Source organism: Carcharhinus amblyrhynchos, chromosome 7 (assembly GCF_965287045.1).
Source record: "Carcharhinus amblyrhynchos chromosome 7, sCarAmb.v2.hapA, whole genome shotgun sequence".
NCBI lineage: Eukaryota > Metazoa > Chordata > Chondrichthyes > Carcharhiniformes > Carcharhinidae > Carcharhinus > Carcharhinus amblyrhynchos.
Genome location: NC_137330.1, coordinates 60,424,449 through 60,440,474, shown reverse-complemented (window position 1 = coordinate 60,440,474; position 16,026 = coordinate 60,424,449). Strand labels below are relative to the sequence as shown.

At 44.6% G+C, this 16,026-nt stretch overlaps 1 protein-coding gene across 1 annotated transcript in view; it reads right to left on the bottom strand.

Moving 5' to 3' along the window:
* The window catches only part of LOC145345591 (uncharacterized), a 120,386-nt gene that overhangs the window by 16,291 nt on the left and 88,069 nt on the right, over positions 1-16,026 (bottom strand). The window contains exons 14-15 of the mRNA XM_080193426.1: positions 14,993-15,108; positions 8,244-8,416 (exon numbers count right to left, since the gene is read on the bottom strand). Coding sequence (XP_080049552.1) covers positions 8,244-8,416; positions 14,993-15,108 — 289 coding nt within the window. The remainder of the gene's footprint in view (positions 1-8,243; positions 8,417-14,992; positions 15,109-16,026) is intronic.

Below are 16,026 nucleotides of genomic sequence, written 5' to 3'. Positions count from 1 at the left end.
TCCTACCAGTAGAGAGAGAGAGAGGGTAGAAAGATAGAGACAACTAACCTTGTACCTTAAGCACTGAAATGTTAACCCCATCGGTCACCATGTGAAACATGTATTGAAGAGACCAAGTTCTTTAGAACTGAAATGAGATTGGAAGATTCACCTTGCTTGGTTATAAGGAAGAATCTTAAATTTATCCCTCACTGTGAAAGTTAGTTTGGGGATTAGAGGTTATCTGGCTGGAATAGAAAAAAAGCAAGCTGAGACTAGCTCTGGACAGGCTTCTGGAGTATGAAGTGTCCAAGTAAGGAACATACATAACTGTGAAGGGAGATTTTCTGTTTGTTTGAATGTTAAAGACATTTTCATAATTAATACTATAAGTTGTTAGTTGAACTAGCCTTCAATCAATGTTGTTTCTAGTTCATTTCTTACAGTAAAGCTTGAAATCTTGTCATGTGACCCTTCCAGTCAGCTACATAAAATTTGGATATTTTTCTAAAAGTTGTTGGTCTCTGCAGGATTTGTGATAGATCCTATGATGCTGAGTATCAATCTACTCTGCAACTGTATTCATGCCATTATATCAGCCTCATATTATGTGGACATAATGTTCTCAATAAGGCCTGCCCGATATCTTATCAAAGGATTTTCAGGGCAAGAAAGTGTTGTGCTACATCTTATAGATGGTAAGACCTGCAGCCACAGTGCCTCAGTGGTGCAGAGGGTAATAATGAAATCAGTGGTAAGAATGCAAGAAAACTGTTCATGTGCAAGATCAGGCTAATCCAGTCCTTTCACTCCGGACCCACATTTGCATATTCTTCTCACTCAAGGGGACAGTAAGCAAATTTCAGAAAGATAAAGGTTGGCACAATAAACTGAATTTCAAAAGAAAGTGGGGTTTAAGAAACAATTGTTTGAGCAAAGTACAACAGTCTCATAGCAGAAAATTTTAGGTTAAGAAAGAGTAAGCAATAAAAATGACCAGAGGGAGCGTACGTGTATGTGTGAGAAACCTGAGATTAGATGCAAGGCAGATTCGCCCCCACCCCACACTCTCGCTCTGTCTCTCGCGCCCATCCCCACACACTCGCTCTGTTTCTCACGCCCACCCCCGCACTCTCGTTCTGTCTCTCACCCCCACCCCACACTCTTGTTCTGTCTTTCACACCCATCCCCACACACTCGCTCTGTTTCTCACGCCCATCCCCACACTCTCGCTGTGTCTCTCACACCCATCCCCACACCCTTGTTCTGTCTCTCATACCCATCCCCACACTCTCGCTGTGTCTCTCACACCCATCCCCACACCCTTGTTCTGTCTCTCATACCCATCCCCACACTCTCACTGTGTCTCTCACACCCATCCCCACACCCTTGTTCTGTCTCTCATACCCATCCCCACACTCTCGCTCTGTTTCTCGCACCCACCCCCACACTCTCACACTGTCTCTTGTACTCATTCATTCTCCTACACTCACTCAGTTTCTCACACATCCCTCTGTACAATCGATCAATCACTCCCACACAGTCATCCACTCACTTTTACTGCCCCACACAATCATTCACTCCCACACACTCTCACACACTCCCACAGTCTCTCGCACTGCCCTCCAAGCACTCATTCAGTAACTCGCTCTCACTCATACATACACTAGCTGGGATTTTACCGGCTCGTCCTGTCCATTGATGGGCGGAGCAAGCTGATAAAATCCCACGAGAGCCGAGAAATTAGGATCACGCCCAATTTCTTGGCTGTCGTAATTTTACAAGAGCCGGATTTCCGGCAAGGTCAGCCGCTCACCGGAAATGGGCGAGAGGCTGAATAAATTATTGGAATTTATTTAAATGTTGATTTCCATATCTTTAGAGAGCCCAGGGCTGAATTTTCTGGGCTGCCACCCTGGCACCTTAGCAATGCCCACCGGACTCCTTGGGACAGCCTGATTGGAGGGAGCGCTGCACACTCTGCAGATGCAATTGGATTGCAGGGAGGAGGGGGCACAATCGGTCTGGGCAGCGGGTCTGACTGCCTGTGCATTGTGGGTGACACGATTAGCTGTGGGCCCCCGCAGTCACGGTTTGGAGCGGGGGGGGTGGGGGAAAGAAGAATTTGTGAGGCTGCCTGCAACAATAAGAGCCTGACTGCTCTCTCTCTCTCTGTCCATCAAACCTCTGCTGTTGTCATTGCGTGTGTGCAGAATCAGAGATCTGCACATGTGCATTAGCTCCCTCTGTAGGCTGGCTGTTAAATTCAGCCTAGCCTATTGCCTGCACCAGCTAGAAACAGTGGGCACGAATTTTTTCAATGTCTATATATGTAAGATTGGGCATGAAAACTCACCCAGAAAACGGATCAGGAACTCTCCCGTTTCCATGCTAGCTGGACACTTAGGGGGTGATTTTACCATTGCGTTGTGCCCATTTTTGGGCACAACACAATGATAATGTGGGGCTTAAGAACATGAGAACGTAAGAACATAAGAAATAGGAGCAGGAGTAGGCCATCTAGCCCTTCGAGCCTGCCCCGCCATTCAATAAGATCATGGCTGATCTGTCGAGGCTCAGTTCCACATTCCCGCCCTCTCCCCATAACCCTTAATCCCCTCGCTTATCAAAAACCCATCAACCCGCGTCTTAAAAATATTTAGCGAGGCAGCCTCCACCACTTCAACGGGCAGAGAATTCCAGAGATTCACCACCCTTTGAGTGAAGAAGTTCCTCCTCAACTCCGTTCTAAACCGTCCCCCCTTTATCTTGAGGCTGTGCCCCCTAGTCCTACTGTCCTTTCTGAGCGGGAAGAGTCTCTCCACCTCTATCCTATCCATCCCATTCATCATCTTATACGTCTCAATGAGATCTCCCCTCATTCTTCTAAACTCTAACGAGTACAAGCCTAGTTTATTCAGCCTCTCCTCATAGCTCAACCCCCTCAACTCCGGCATCAGCCTAGTAAACCTCCTCTGCACTCCCTCCAAGGCCAAGCTATTAGTGCCAGTTTTTATGACCAGCGCCATTTTATGAGCGCCGGATTTCCAGCGCGGTTGGCCTCTCACTGGAAATGGGCAAGAGGCCGGTGAATATATTTAAATTTATTTAAATGCTGTTTAACATCTGCTTAGCAAGCTCAGCACTCAATCGTTCCTGCCTTTATGACCTCACCGGGAAAGGATCACACTGACGAGCAATAGTCATGCTCCCTATGAAAGGGGAGCAGTCAATTTGGCCTTGCTGGTGAAACCAGAGGCCATTGAGGCCCCCAGGGAGGCCAAGGGCAAGGGAGGCATGCCCCTTGGGCAGTGCCAAACTGGCTGCTTGTCTAATCAAAGGCTGGCTTCATCCTACATTGCCTGCTGGCTGGTGAGCCTATCAGCAGCCAAAAAGATAATAATCTTTGGATTACCACCTGCGCCACGAGCCAATTGGCACAGGGTCAATAAGATTAAGGAGGTAAATGCATGGCTCAAAGATTGGTGTGGGAGGAATGGACTGGAATTCATGGGACATTGGCACCAGCACTGGGGAAGAGGGGACCTGTTCCGATGGGACGGTGTTCATCTGAATCATGTTCGGACCGAATCCTGGCGAATTGCATAACGAGGACTGTAGATAGGGCTTTAAATTAGTAGGTGGAAGGGTTTAGTTTTACGGAGAATTAGAAAATCTAAGTTAAAGGAGAGGGTAGAAGTGCAGGTTAAAGGTGAGGACTTTCAACTGGTTTAAGGAACCGAGGGCTCAGGAGAGTTTAATAAAGTTAAGACCATGTAACAGAACAGAAAGTATAGAAAATGGCAGGAATCTAATCTCAGACGAGCAAAAAAGGTGACGAGTATGGGTAGGGAGATACTCAATGCAGGACTGAGGGTGTTGTACCTCAATGCATGCAGCATACAGAACAAGGTAAATGAGCTTGCTGTGCACATTGAACTTGTTCGGTACGACGTTGTGGGCATCACAGAGAAGTGGCTGCAAGGGGATCAGGGCTGGGATCTAAATATCCAAGAATATGTTTCCTATCGAAAGGACAGGCAGATGGGCAAAGGGTGCAGGGTTGCATTGTTAGTAATGAATAAAGTTAAATTGATAGCAAGAAGTGATATAGGATCAGCAGGCATAGAATCTCTGAGTAGAGTTGAGGAATTGCAAAGGTAAAAAGACCCTGACGTGAGTTACGTACAGGCCCCCTTGCAGTAGTCAGGCTCTGGGGCAGAAAATAAATCAGGAGACAGAAAAGACATATAAAAAAGGCAATATCAGAATAATCATGGGGGACTTCAATATACAGATGAACTGGAAAAATCAAGTAGGTAGTGAATCCCAAGAAAAGGAATTTGTGGAATGTCTGAGATGACTTTCTGGAGCAGCTTGTGACAAAGCCTACTTGGGAACAGGCAGTTTTGGATTTGGTGATGGGTAATGAGGCAGACTTGATTAGAGAATTGAAGGTGAAGGAACACTTAGGGAGCTGTAACCACAATATGATAGAATTTATCCTACAATTTGAGAGGGAGAAGGTGGAATCAGATGTAATGGTATTACAATTAACTAAAGGTAACTACAAAGACATGAGGGAGAAGTTGGCCAGAGTTGATTGGAAAGGAAGCCTAGCGGTGAGGACAGTGGAACAGCAATGGCAGGAGTTTTTGGGGGTTATACAGGAGGCAACAGAAATTCATCCTAAGGAGGAAGAAACTTGCTAAGGGGAGGGTAGGCATCCATGGCTGACGAGGGAAGTCAAGGACAGCATAAAAGCAAAAGAAAAAGCATACAAAGTGGCGGGGATTAATGGGAAGCCAGAGGATTGGGAAGCCTTTAGAAGCAAGCAGAGGACAACTAAAAAAGCAACAAAGGAGGTGAAGATGAAATATAAGTGTAAGCTAGCTAGTAATATAAAAGAAGATAGGAAGAGTTCTTTCAATATATATGAGAGAGGCAAAAATAGATATTGGACCACTGGAAAATGAAGCTGGAGAAATAATAATAGGAAACAAAGTAATGGCAGAAGAACTGAATAATTACTTTGCCTGAGTCTTACGATAAAGTCAGAGGTCCAGGAGAACCAGAGAGCACAGGTGAGGGTAGTGGCTGGCGGCTGAGGCTCTCAGAGTGAATTGGCCAGAAATGAGGACAGTGAATGCCTATGGCCACACTAATCTGAAAACACCTGATCTTGTCTGATCTCAGAAGCTGAGCAGATTCAGGCTTGGATGGGAGACCACCTGGGAATACCAGGTGCTGTAGGCTTTTGCTGCCAGCAGGGGCTGCCCACAACGCAGGCTCTCCGCACTGTCGGCCCAGAGGCAGCCAATCTTTTGGCTGGCAGCTGAGGGACTTTGCTGGTGCTTTCTGGGAAAAGTCAGAACAGCAATATCCACCAAGAAGTGCCAAGCGCAAGATCTCTGCTGTCTCAGTGAGGAGAAGATTCTGGGGTAACTGAAAAGTCTGAAGGTGGATAAATCACCCACACCAAATGGACTACACCACAGAGTTCTAAAAGAGACAGCTGAGGAAATTGTGGAGGCATTGGTGGTGACTTTTCAGGAATCACTGAAGACAGGGAGAGTCCCAGACAACTGGAAAGTAGCTTAAGAAGGGAGGGAGACAGCAGATGGGAAATTATAGCCTGACTTCTGTCATTGGCAAGATTTCAGAGTCCATTATTAAAGATGAGATCGTGGACTACTGGAAGTGCAGGGTAAAATAGGATTCAGTCAGCATGGCTTCGTCAAGGGGAGGTCATGTCTAACAAATCTGTTAGCATTCTTTGAGGCGGTAACAAGGAAGTTAGATAAAGGAGAACCAGTGGACATGATTTCTTTAGATTTCTAGGTCTTTGACAAGGTGCCATATAGGAAACTGTTAAAAAAGTTGTGTCCATGGTGTTAAAGGTAACATACTGGCATGAGTAGAAGATTGGCTGACTGGCAGAAGACAGAGAGTGGGGACAAACGGTTTTTTACAGTATGGCAGCTGGTGACTAGTGGTGTGCCTCAGAGGTCAGTGCTGGGACCACAAATTTTCACAAGATACATTAATGATTTGGAGGAAGAAACTGAAAGCACTGTTGCTAAGTTACAAAGATATGATACAAAGATATGTAGAGGGACAGTTGGTATTGAGGAAGCAGAGGGACTGCAGAAGAACTTGATCAAGCTAGGAGAGTGGGCAAAGAAGTGGCAGATGGAGCACAATGTGAGAAAGTGTGAGGTTATGCACTTTGGAAGGAGGAATGGAGGCATAGACGATTTTTTAAAATGGGGAAATGCTTCAGAAATCTGAAACACAAAGGGACTTGGGAGTCCTTGTTCAAGATTCTCTTAAGGTTAATGTGCAGGTTCAGTCAGCCATTAGGTAGGCAAATGCAATGTTCGCATTCACATCGAGAGGACTAGAATACAAGAACAGGGATGTACTTCTGAAGCTGTAAAAGCCTCTCATCAAACCCCATTTGGAGTATTGTGAGCAGTTTTGGGCCCTGCACTTACGGAAAGATGTGCTGGTCTTGGAAAGGGTCCAGAGGAGATTCACAAGAATGATCCCTGGAATGAAGAGCTTGTCATATGAGGAACGGTTGAGCACTCTGGGCCTGTACTCATTGGAGTTTAGAAGGATGAGGGGAGATCTTATTGAAACTTACAGGATATTGTGAGGCCTGGATAGAGTGGATGTGGAGAGGAGGTTTCCACTAGTAGGAAAAACTAGAACCATAGGGCACAGCCTCAGACTAAAGGGATGATCCTTTAAAATAGAGATGAGGAGGAATTTCTTCAGCCAGAGAGTGGTGAATCTGTGAAACTCTTTGCCACAGAAGGCTTTCGAGGCCGGGTCATTGAATGTCTTTAAGATAAAGATAGATAGACTCTTGATTAATAAGGTAATCAGGGGTTATGGGGAAAAGGCAGGAGAATGGGAATGAGAAAAATATCAGCCATGATTGAATGGTGGAGCAGATTCAATGGGCTGAGTGGCCTAATTCTGATCCTATGACTTATGGTCTTATGATCTGTGATTGGACGAGCAGGCTCTGAGCATTTTTAAAAACTCTGACAGGGAACTTCTGGAGTTGCACAATTGCCTACACTACAAAGATGCAACAGGCTGCATGAAAATGCCTCACGGGTCAAATGTGGCCCATAGGTCAAGCCGTGGATAAACCTGTGTCAGATGGTCTTGAGCTACTTCTTCAAATTCCTGATTGTGCTTTAAAGATGCTTTGAGTGCTCAGGAGATAGTTCTATTGTCGCAAAGAGTCCATCCACTGCCCTGATCAGATAGCCACAATATTACAGATAATTTAGTTCAACATCCAATCAATGGTTATCCAAAGGATTTTAATGATATGACAATCATACTGCTGTTGAAGGTGATAGGAATATGACTGACCTCTATGTTCCGACGATAGCCATTATTTAACAGTTAGCTGGCACTAACTCCCTTCCACAGCGTACACCCATCACGTTTCTAACCCCATTCAGTCTCCAGCCAAGCCTGGACACAAAGTTTTCTGATCTTAGACCTTTGAGATTGAGGATAACTTCCTTCCACTCCAGTTCAATGGATTCTAAGATGGTCAATGCACTCAATGCAGGCTCTGTTACATGTGGGGAAGTGTTGCTTTGAGATTTGGGTGGATGAGATATTGGGAGGTTTGTGCACTTTCACCAAAGCCTTGCTTTTGCCTCAAATGTTTCCAACAAAGTCTCTTGATGTTTTCAGTGTCTTCTGAATAAAACTTCTCCATATTGGTCAGTCACAAGTCAGGGACTCCCATGAATCAAGGGAGATGTTTGACCTCTTTAGTGATGTTTTGAGGACATCCTTAAAAAGTGTTCCTGTCATATTCCTGGGTGCTTCCTGCCACAATCGAGTTCTGAGTAGAGCAGTTGCTTTGGGAGTTTGGTGCCAGACAAAGAAATGATATTTTCAGACCAGTGGAGCTATTTTTGTGATTGATGCCTCAAAGTTGGGCAGCTTCACTGGGGAGAGGATGCTACTCTGGGAGTGCCTTTTAAAGCACAGGATTTGGAGAATCTTGAGAAGACGTCACTTTGAGGTGCTTATTCAGCATTTTAACTTCAGTGCCTTTGTGAACTCTGCACCTTCCAGTCCACCAAAAAAGTGTAAATTCAAATCCTTAGCAAAATGGATTTCAACTAACCAACAACTGTGTTAAAACAAAACAATGAAGAATTTGTTGTGAACACATCTTCGAGAACAGCCCTGACTATAGTTTCTACTTTAACAGTTCATACCTGAAGAATATTGTTGATTTCCTCTGATATACAGAAATCTAATTCCTTTTCATATTTTCCATTCTCTCCACATCTTCTGTTCTTAACCCCTGGCTGATTTTCACAGGGGATTTCTGCAGTGGTATTATAGTTTGTTGTGCCATATATTTCATCATGACATGGTATTTTATCATCTGTTTAAAGAAAATAACATTGATATAGCTTTCCAAAAGCTACATAATTTCATTCTTACTGTTCATTTAAGTTTATCACTTGTCCAGTACTCATCTGATATGTGCGTAATTAATTATTGATATGTGAATATATGCCACTGTGCTTGGAACAATCATTGACCACCAGATATTTCTATCCACAATTGTTAGACAAAAATCATTGGTTGGCTTGCTAAGAAGTAAAATAAATGAAAAGAAAAAAAGGAGACAATAGGAGCAAATATAAATTGATCAATTCCATCAGGCTGGAATCAGGTGAACTATTTTTGTGAATGTGCAAGGGAAATCCAGATTAATCTGCATTTATTTCAATGCCCTGATGGGTAACGCAGATGAACTTAGGGCATGGATGACTACATGGGACTGGGATATTATAGCAATTACTGAAACACGACTAAGGGAGGGACAGGACTGGCAGCTCAATGTTCCAGGGTACAGATGCTATAGGAAAGATAGAACAGAGGGGAGGGGGTATTGCATTTCTGATTAGGGAAAGCATCATGAGCATACTGAGAGGGGGTTTATCCAAAGATTCAGCCACTGAGTCTATATGGGTAGAATTGAGAAATAAGAAGGGGGAAATCACTTTGATAGGGTTGCACTATCAGCCCTCAAATAGGCAGCGGGAAATTGAGGAGCAAATATGTAAGGAGATTAGAGATCGCTCCAAGAATAAGAGGGTGGTATTAGTCAGAAATTTTAACTTCCCCAACATTGACTGGGGCAGCCATTGTATTAAAGAGTTGGATGGAGAGAAATTTGTTGAGTGTACTCAGGAGGAATTTCTCATTCAGTATGTAGGTGGCCCAACTAGAGCGGGGGCAAAACTTGACCTCCTCTTGGGAAATAAGGAAGGGCAAGTGACAGAAGTATGAGTGAGCGATCACTTTGGGACAAGTGACCATAATTCTATTGGTTTTAAGAGTTATGGAGAATGATAGGTCTGGCCCAAAAGTTAAAATTCTAAACTGGGGCAAGACCAATTTTGATGGTATCAGGCAGGAACTTTCAAAAGTTAATTGGGGGAGCCTGTGGGAAGGCAAAGGAAAGTCTGGTAAGTGGCATCTTTTCAGAAGTGTGTTTACCAGGGTCCAGGATAAACACGTTCCCCTTAGAGTGAAGGGCAAGGCTGGCAGAGGTAGGGAACCCTGGATGACTCGGGATATTGAGGCCCTATTCAAGGAGAAGAAAGAGGCATATGACATGCATAGGCAATTGGGATCAAGAGAATCCCTAGAAGAGTATAGGGAGTGTAGGAGTAGAGTGAAGAGAGAAATCAGGAAGGCAAAAAGGGGACATGAGATTGTTTTGGCAGATAAGGCAAAGGAGAATCCAAAGAGCATCTACAAATACATTAAGGGTGAAAGAGTAACAAAGGAGAGAGTAGGGCCTCTTAAAAATCAACAAAGTCATCTATGCGCGGATCCACAAGAGATGGTTGAGATCCTAAATTAATATTTTTCATCAGTATTTACTGTTGAGAAAACCATGGATGTTAGGGAACTTGGGGAAATAAATAGTCATGTCTTAAGCAGTGTACATATTAGAAAGAAGGAGGTGCTATAAGTCTCAAAGCGCATCAAGGTAAATGAATCCCAACATTGACTGATGAAGTGTATCCTAGGACATTGTGGGAGGCTAGGGAGGAAATTGCGGATCCCCTAGCTGAGATATTTGAATCATTGATAGTCACAGGTGAGGTGCCTGAAGATTGGAGAGTGGCAGATGTTATGCCTTTGTTTAAAAAGAGCTGCAGGGAAAAGCCTGGGAACTACAGGTCAGTGAGCCTCACACCTGTAGTGGGTAAACTGTTGGAAGGTATTTTGAAAGACAGGATCTACAGGCACTTAGAGATGTAAGGACTGATTAGGGACAGTCAGCATGGCTTTGTGAGTGGAAAATCATGTCTCCAAATTTGATTGAGTTTTTTTGAAGGGGTAACCAAGGAAGTAGATGAGGGCAGTGCAGCTGATGTTGTCTACATGGACTTTAGCGAGGCCTTTGACAAGGTAGCGCATGTTAGGTTGTTGCATAAAGTTAAATCTCTCGGGATCCAGGGAGAGGTAGCTAAATGAATACAAAATTGGCTTCTTGACAGAAGCCAGAGGGTAGTTGTTTTTTAAATTGGGTTGTTTTTTAAATTGCGGGCCTGTGACCAGCGGTGTTCCTTAGGGATCAGTGCTGGGTCCACTGTTATTTGTCATTTATATTAATGATTTGGATGAGAATATAAGAAGCATGGTTAGTAAATTTGTAGATGACACTAAGATTGGTGGCATAGTGGACAGTAAAGAAAGTTATCTCCAATTGCAATGTGACCTTGATCAATTGGGCCAGTGAGCTGATGAATGGCAGGTGGAGATTAATTTAGACAAATGCGAGGCGATGCATTTTGGTAGATTGAACCAGGGCAGGACTTACTAAGTTAATAGTAGGGTGCTAGGGAGAATTAGAGAACAAAGAGATCTAGGGGTACATGTTCATAGTTTCTTGAAAGTGGAGTCACAGGACAGAATGGTAAAGAAGGCATTCGGCATGCGTGGTTTCATTGGTCAGAACATTGAATACAGGAGTTGGGACGTTAAAGTTGTACAAGACATTGGTAAGGCCACACTTGGGATACTGTGTACAATTCTGGTCACCTTATTATGGATATTATTAAACTAGAAAGATTGCAGAAAAGATTTACTAGGATGCTACCAGGACTTGATGGATTGAGTTGTAAGGAGAGGCTGGATCGACTGGGACTTTTTTCTCTGGAGTGTAGAGGACTAAGGGGTGATCTTACAGAGGTTTATAAAATAATGAGGGGCACAAATTAGCTAGATAGTCAATATCTTTTCCCAAAGATAAGGGAATCTAAAACTAGAGGGCATAGATTTAAGATGAGAGGGGAGAGATACAAAAATATCCAGGGGGGTAATTTTTTCACACAGAAGGTGGTGTGTTTCTGGAACAAGCTGCCAGAGGCAGTAGTAGAGGCAGGTACAATTTTGTCTTTTAAAAAACATTTAGATAGTTACATGGGTATGATGGGCATAGAGGGCTATGAGCCACATGTGAGCAATTGGGATTAGCTTAGGGCTTTTAAAAAAGAAAGGGTGGCATGGACGTAGGGCCGAAGGGCCTGTTTCCATGCTGTAAACCTCTATAAGTGAAATTGGTGAGCTGCTCGCACACTTGAAGCTGGAGTGATGGTGGTGGTATGGGCCATCAACATAAATGCATTATACGCCCCAAAAGCCAAGGGGTCAGACATTTGGGAGCAGGTACTTCGTCCCTCGCAGTGCCAGGGATCCAGGTTCAATTCCAGTCTCGGGTCACTGTCTGTGTGGAGTTTGCACGTTCTCCCCGTGTCTATGCCCGTTTCCTTTGAATGCTCTGGCTTCCTCCCACACTCCAAAGATGTGCGGGTTAGGTCGATTGGCCATGTTAAATTGCTCCTTTGTGTCCCAAGATGCATGTAGGTTAGGAGGGTTAACAGGATAAATATGTGGGATTACGGGTATAGGGCAGGTAAGATACATCAGTCATACATCCCTTGAATGAATGAAAAACTGTGCAAAACACATGTCCCGCAGATCTGCCCCAAACCAACCCCCACCCCTTAAACAATAACAATGGTTCAATGGTTAAACAATAATAATGATAATAAAATTCCTCATTTTTCAGTTCATCAGTCTTTGGATTCAAAGGATCATCCTCCAACATTTCCATCAAATCCAGCATAACACCACCACAAACACATCATTGCCTCATCTCCCCTGCCAGCATTCTGTACGATACTCTGATCCAATCTTCTGTTACTCCCAACATCTCAGCCCCATAACCATGGCACTTTCCCACGCAATTACAGGGGTTGTAACATCTTCTCCCTTATTTACTCTCTCCTCTTTGTCCAAGGCACCAGTCACTTCTTTGAGCTGAAGAAGCAGTTTACTTGCTCTTCTTTGAATTTGGCCAACTGCACTTGCTGCTCCCAATGCAGTCTCCTGAACACTGGGGAGACAGTATGCAGATCGCATGACTGCTTTGCGGAACATCGTCACTCGGTCCACAAACATGATACTGACCTTCCCGTTGCTTACTATTTCAACTCATTGTTTTGTTCTCCAGTCCACAGTTCTGCCCTCAGCTTGTCACAACGTACTCAATGCAAGTTAGAAGAACAGTATCTCATCTTCAGATTGGGCACTTAAACAGCTTTCTGGATTTAACACTGAGTTCAGCAACTTCAGACCACGAACTCTGTCCTCAATGTTGCCATATTTTTCCTCAATGTGCTCCCCCGTGATGTCAGTCTGTATTCACATGTATTGCTTCCAGAAAGTGCTGACACTTGTTCTGTTAACCAACCTTATGCCACTACTAACATCTTTGTTTTGTGTCCATGACATCTTTGTCAAGTCTCTCCAGAGCTCCAACCTATCCCTGGCCTTTTATTTTGCTCCACCTGCTCCACTCACTCCCTTCAACAATATACACCCATCATATTTTTACTCCCATTCAGCTCTGAGTTCAGATAGACACAAAGGGGGTGATTCTCCCACACTGCCATACTAGTTTTCCAGCGCAGCGTGATGGGAGAATCTCGCGTCTGGGTATGCATGGGATTCGTATTTACATTCCTGCCACACCTGCATTTCTCAGTCCCAGATTTCTGGTGCCGTCAGATCCATGCTGGAAACCAGCAGGAAGACAGGTAAGTTATTTTAATCTAATTTTAATATTACTTTTAATATTACCTGGCAGATGGAGTACAATGTTTGCAAGTGTGAGGTTATCCATTTTGGCAGGAGTAATAGTAGGAGGGATTACTATTTAAAGGGCGAAAAGCTGCAGCATGCTACGGTGCAGAGGGACCTGGGGATCCTTGTGCATGAGTCGCAAAAACCCAGTCTGCAGGTGCAGCAGGTGATCAAGAAGGCAAATGGGATGCTGGCCCTTATAGTGAGGGGGATAGAATATAAAAGCAGGGAGGTCTTGCTGCAACTGTACAGGGCACTGGTGAGGCCGCAGCTGGAGTACTGTGTGCAGTTTTGGTCGCTGCACTTGCGCAAGGATATTTTGGCCTTGGAGGGAGTGCAGAGGAGGTTCACTAGGCTGATACTGGAGTTGAGGGGGTTGGACTATGAAGAGAGACTAAATAGACAGGGTCTGTACTCGTTGGAGTTTCGAAGGATAAGGGGGGATCTTATAGAGACGTATAAGATAATGAAGGGGATGGATAGGGTAAAGGTAGAGAGATTCTTCCTGCTCAGAAAGGTTAGCAGGACTAGAGGGCACAGCCTCAAGATAAGAGGGGGGGCAGTTTAGAACAGAGTTGAGGAGGAACTTCTTCACTCAAAGGGTGGTGAATCTCTGGAATTCTCTGCCCGTTGAAGTGGTGGAGGCTACCTTGCTAAATATATTTAAGTCATGGGTAGATAGGTTTTTGACAGACAAGGGAATTAAGGGTTATGGAGAGAAAGTGGGAAAGTGGAACTGAGCCACTTCAGATCAGCCATGATCTTATTGAATGGTGGGGCAGGCTCGAAGGGCTAGATGGCCTACTCCTGCTCCTATTTCTTATGTTCTTATGTTCTAATGTACTTAAATGTGATTCACTGGCCCGGGACTGAATTCTCCGGGCCTGCTAGCCTCTCCCACCCCGCCAGAGTGTTTCACTCCCCAGTAGCTCCCCATTTTCAGGGAACTATCAGGACTGGAGTGAAAGGGGGACAGTTGGGCACCCCTGGCATGAGCACCTTGGTAGTGCCAATCTGTGCCCTGGCATTGCCCAAGGGACAAAGTGCCAATGCCCAGTGGGCATTGAGGGGCCTAAAGCTGATGGCGGCGATCAGTGGAGTTGGGGGCGTCCTGCCGCCACTCTGCTAGGGGAGAGAGACCAGCAAATGGGGCGGGTGGGGGATCAGCCAGGGAATGGGGTGGAGAGGGGTCAGCATGTGGTGGATGTGAGCGTAGGGGGTGGGGTTTGCCTGTGGATCAAATGGATCAGCACTGCTGCGGGGGCGGGGGGGGGGGGGTGTCGGGGCTGGACTGGGACTTGTCATGGGAGCCGCAATCAGGCTGTGATGGGGCTTCGGGGTGGGGGAGCAGCACTTTGGGGGTCCCGGGCTGGCCAGCAATCGAGCTGACAATGTGGAACCACTGCGCGTGCGCAGAATCCCGCTGATGTCAGCCTCCTGGGCGGAAATAGGCCCCACCTCTTGAAATTCAATGATATTCACGCTGGTGGCTTCAGCATTGCACAGTCTGGGAGATTCTTGTCTGAAGTCCCACTGAAAGAAACAGCGTGAATTATTCCAGTTTTCCCACAAATTTGACACTTAGAATTTTTTTGGGAGAATTCCACAAAGCTGAACTCTGTTTCTCTCTCCACAGATGCTGCCAGACCTGCTGAGTTTTTCCAGCATTTTTTGTTTTTTCTTATTATAGACATCCTATTTAGTTAGATGATAATTATTCCATTTCTACACATTTATAACTTCAAATGCTCTCTAGCAAAATTATTTTATTATTCAAAAGAATACTTACTGGATAACAATTCAATTGTATATTTTGGAGAAAGATTTTGGATTTGGGCGGTGACTTGATTGGAACTTAAAGGATTCTTAGAGATCACTTGATGGAGTACAATTACACTCCCGTTGCTAAATCAGTAAAGACAAGAAAAGGGATTATTGTAGCCACTTTCTTAAATCAACTCATTCAAACTAAGGACCGAATGAAGGCGTGAATGAATGGGAAATGTAACTTTTATCTTAGTTTGGAGTAGTTAATAAAAGCTGCATTCTCTTCAGTAAGATTCAAAGTGTAAAACTGCAGATTTGCCAGACTGAACCTTTCACTAACACCTCAGCAGTTCCTTACTGTAACATCAGCAGCTCCTTTGCCACATCCAGAATTCCCTGACAGAAAGTGACAGTGTTGTGCAATGTGCCAGCCCATATGTACAAATGAGAAGAATATGACCTTTGGTGACAATTCTATCATTTTTATCTCAGCAATGTTGAGTGCTCAGTCCCACATTTGTGGAATCTAGGAGAGCAGGTAGAATGGTGGAATTTCGATAAATATAAGTGCAGCCTTTGCCTAGGTCATTTCTGGCTGATCTTGTAAACAACGTTGACAGTTTTATACTTTGGAACCATGGAGACAATGGGCCATCTGCACCTTGACTGATGTCCAACAATCCACTGCCACCCTGAAGCAGTCGGTCACCCTGGGTGTAATCAATGCTGAATATGCTGCTGTCACCCTAAGGTAGGGGGTCACCTGCACTGTGATAAATACATAAGCACCCACTGTCACCATTCCCTGCACCTTTAAATATGCAAATCACCCTGCAGGCAAGGTCAGGAGGATTTTTGTTTGGAGTCACCAAAATTACAAATATTGACCTCTATGTCTACCGAGAAGTAGAAAACTAGCTGATAAGGAAATGAAAAGTGGCAATTTTTCTATCATTGCTTCTGAGCATTTAAGGTTAGCTGGGCAGTGGATTAAAGGACACTGGTCAGGCAGGATTGCAGCCCAAAACAAAGTGTGTCTGATTTAAAATTAATGCA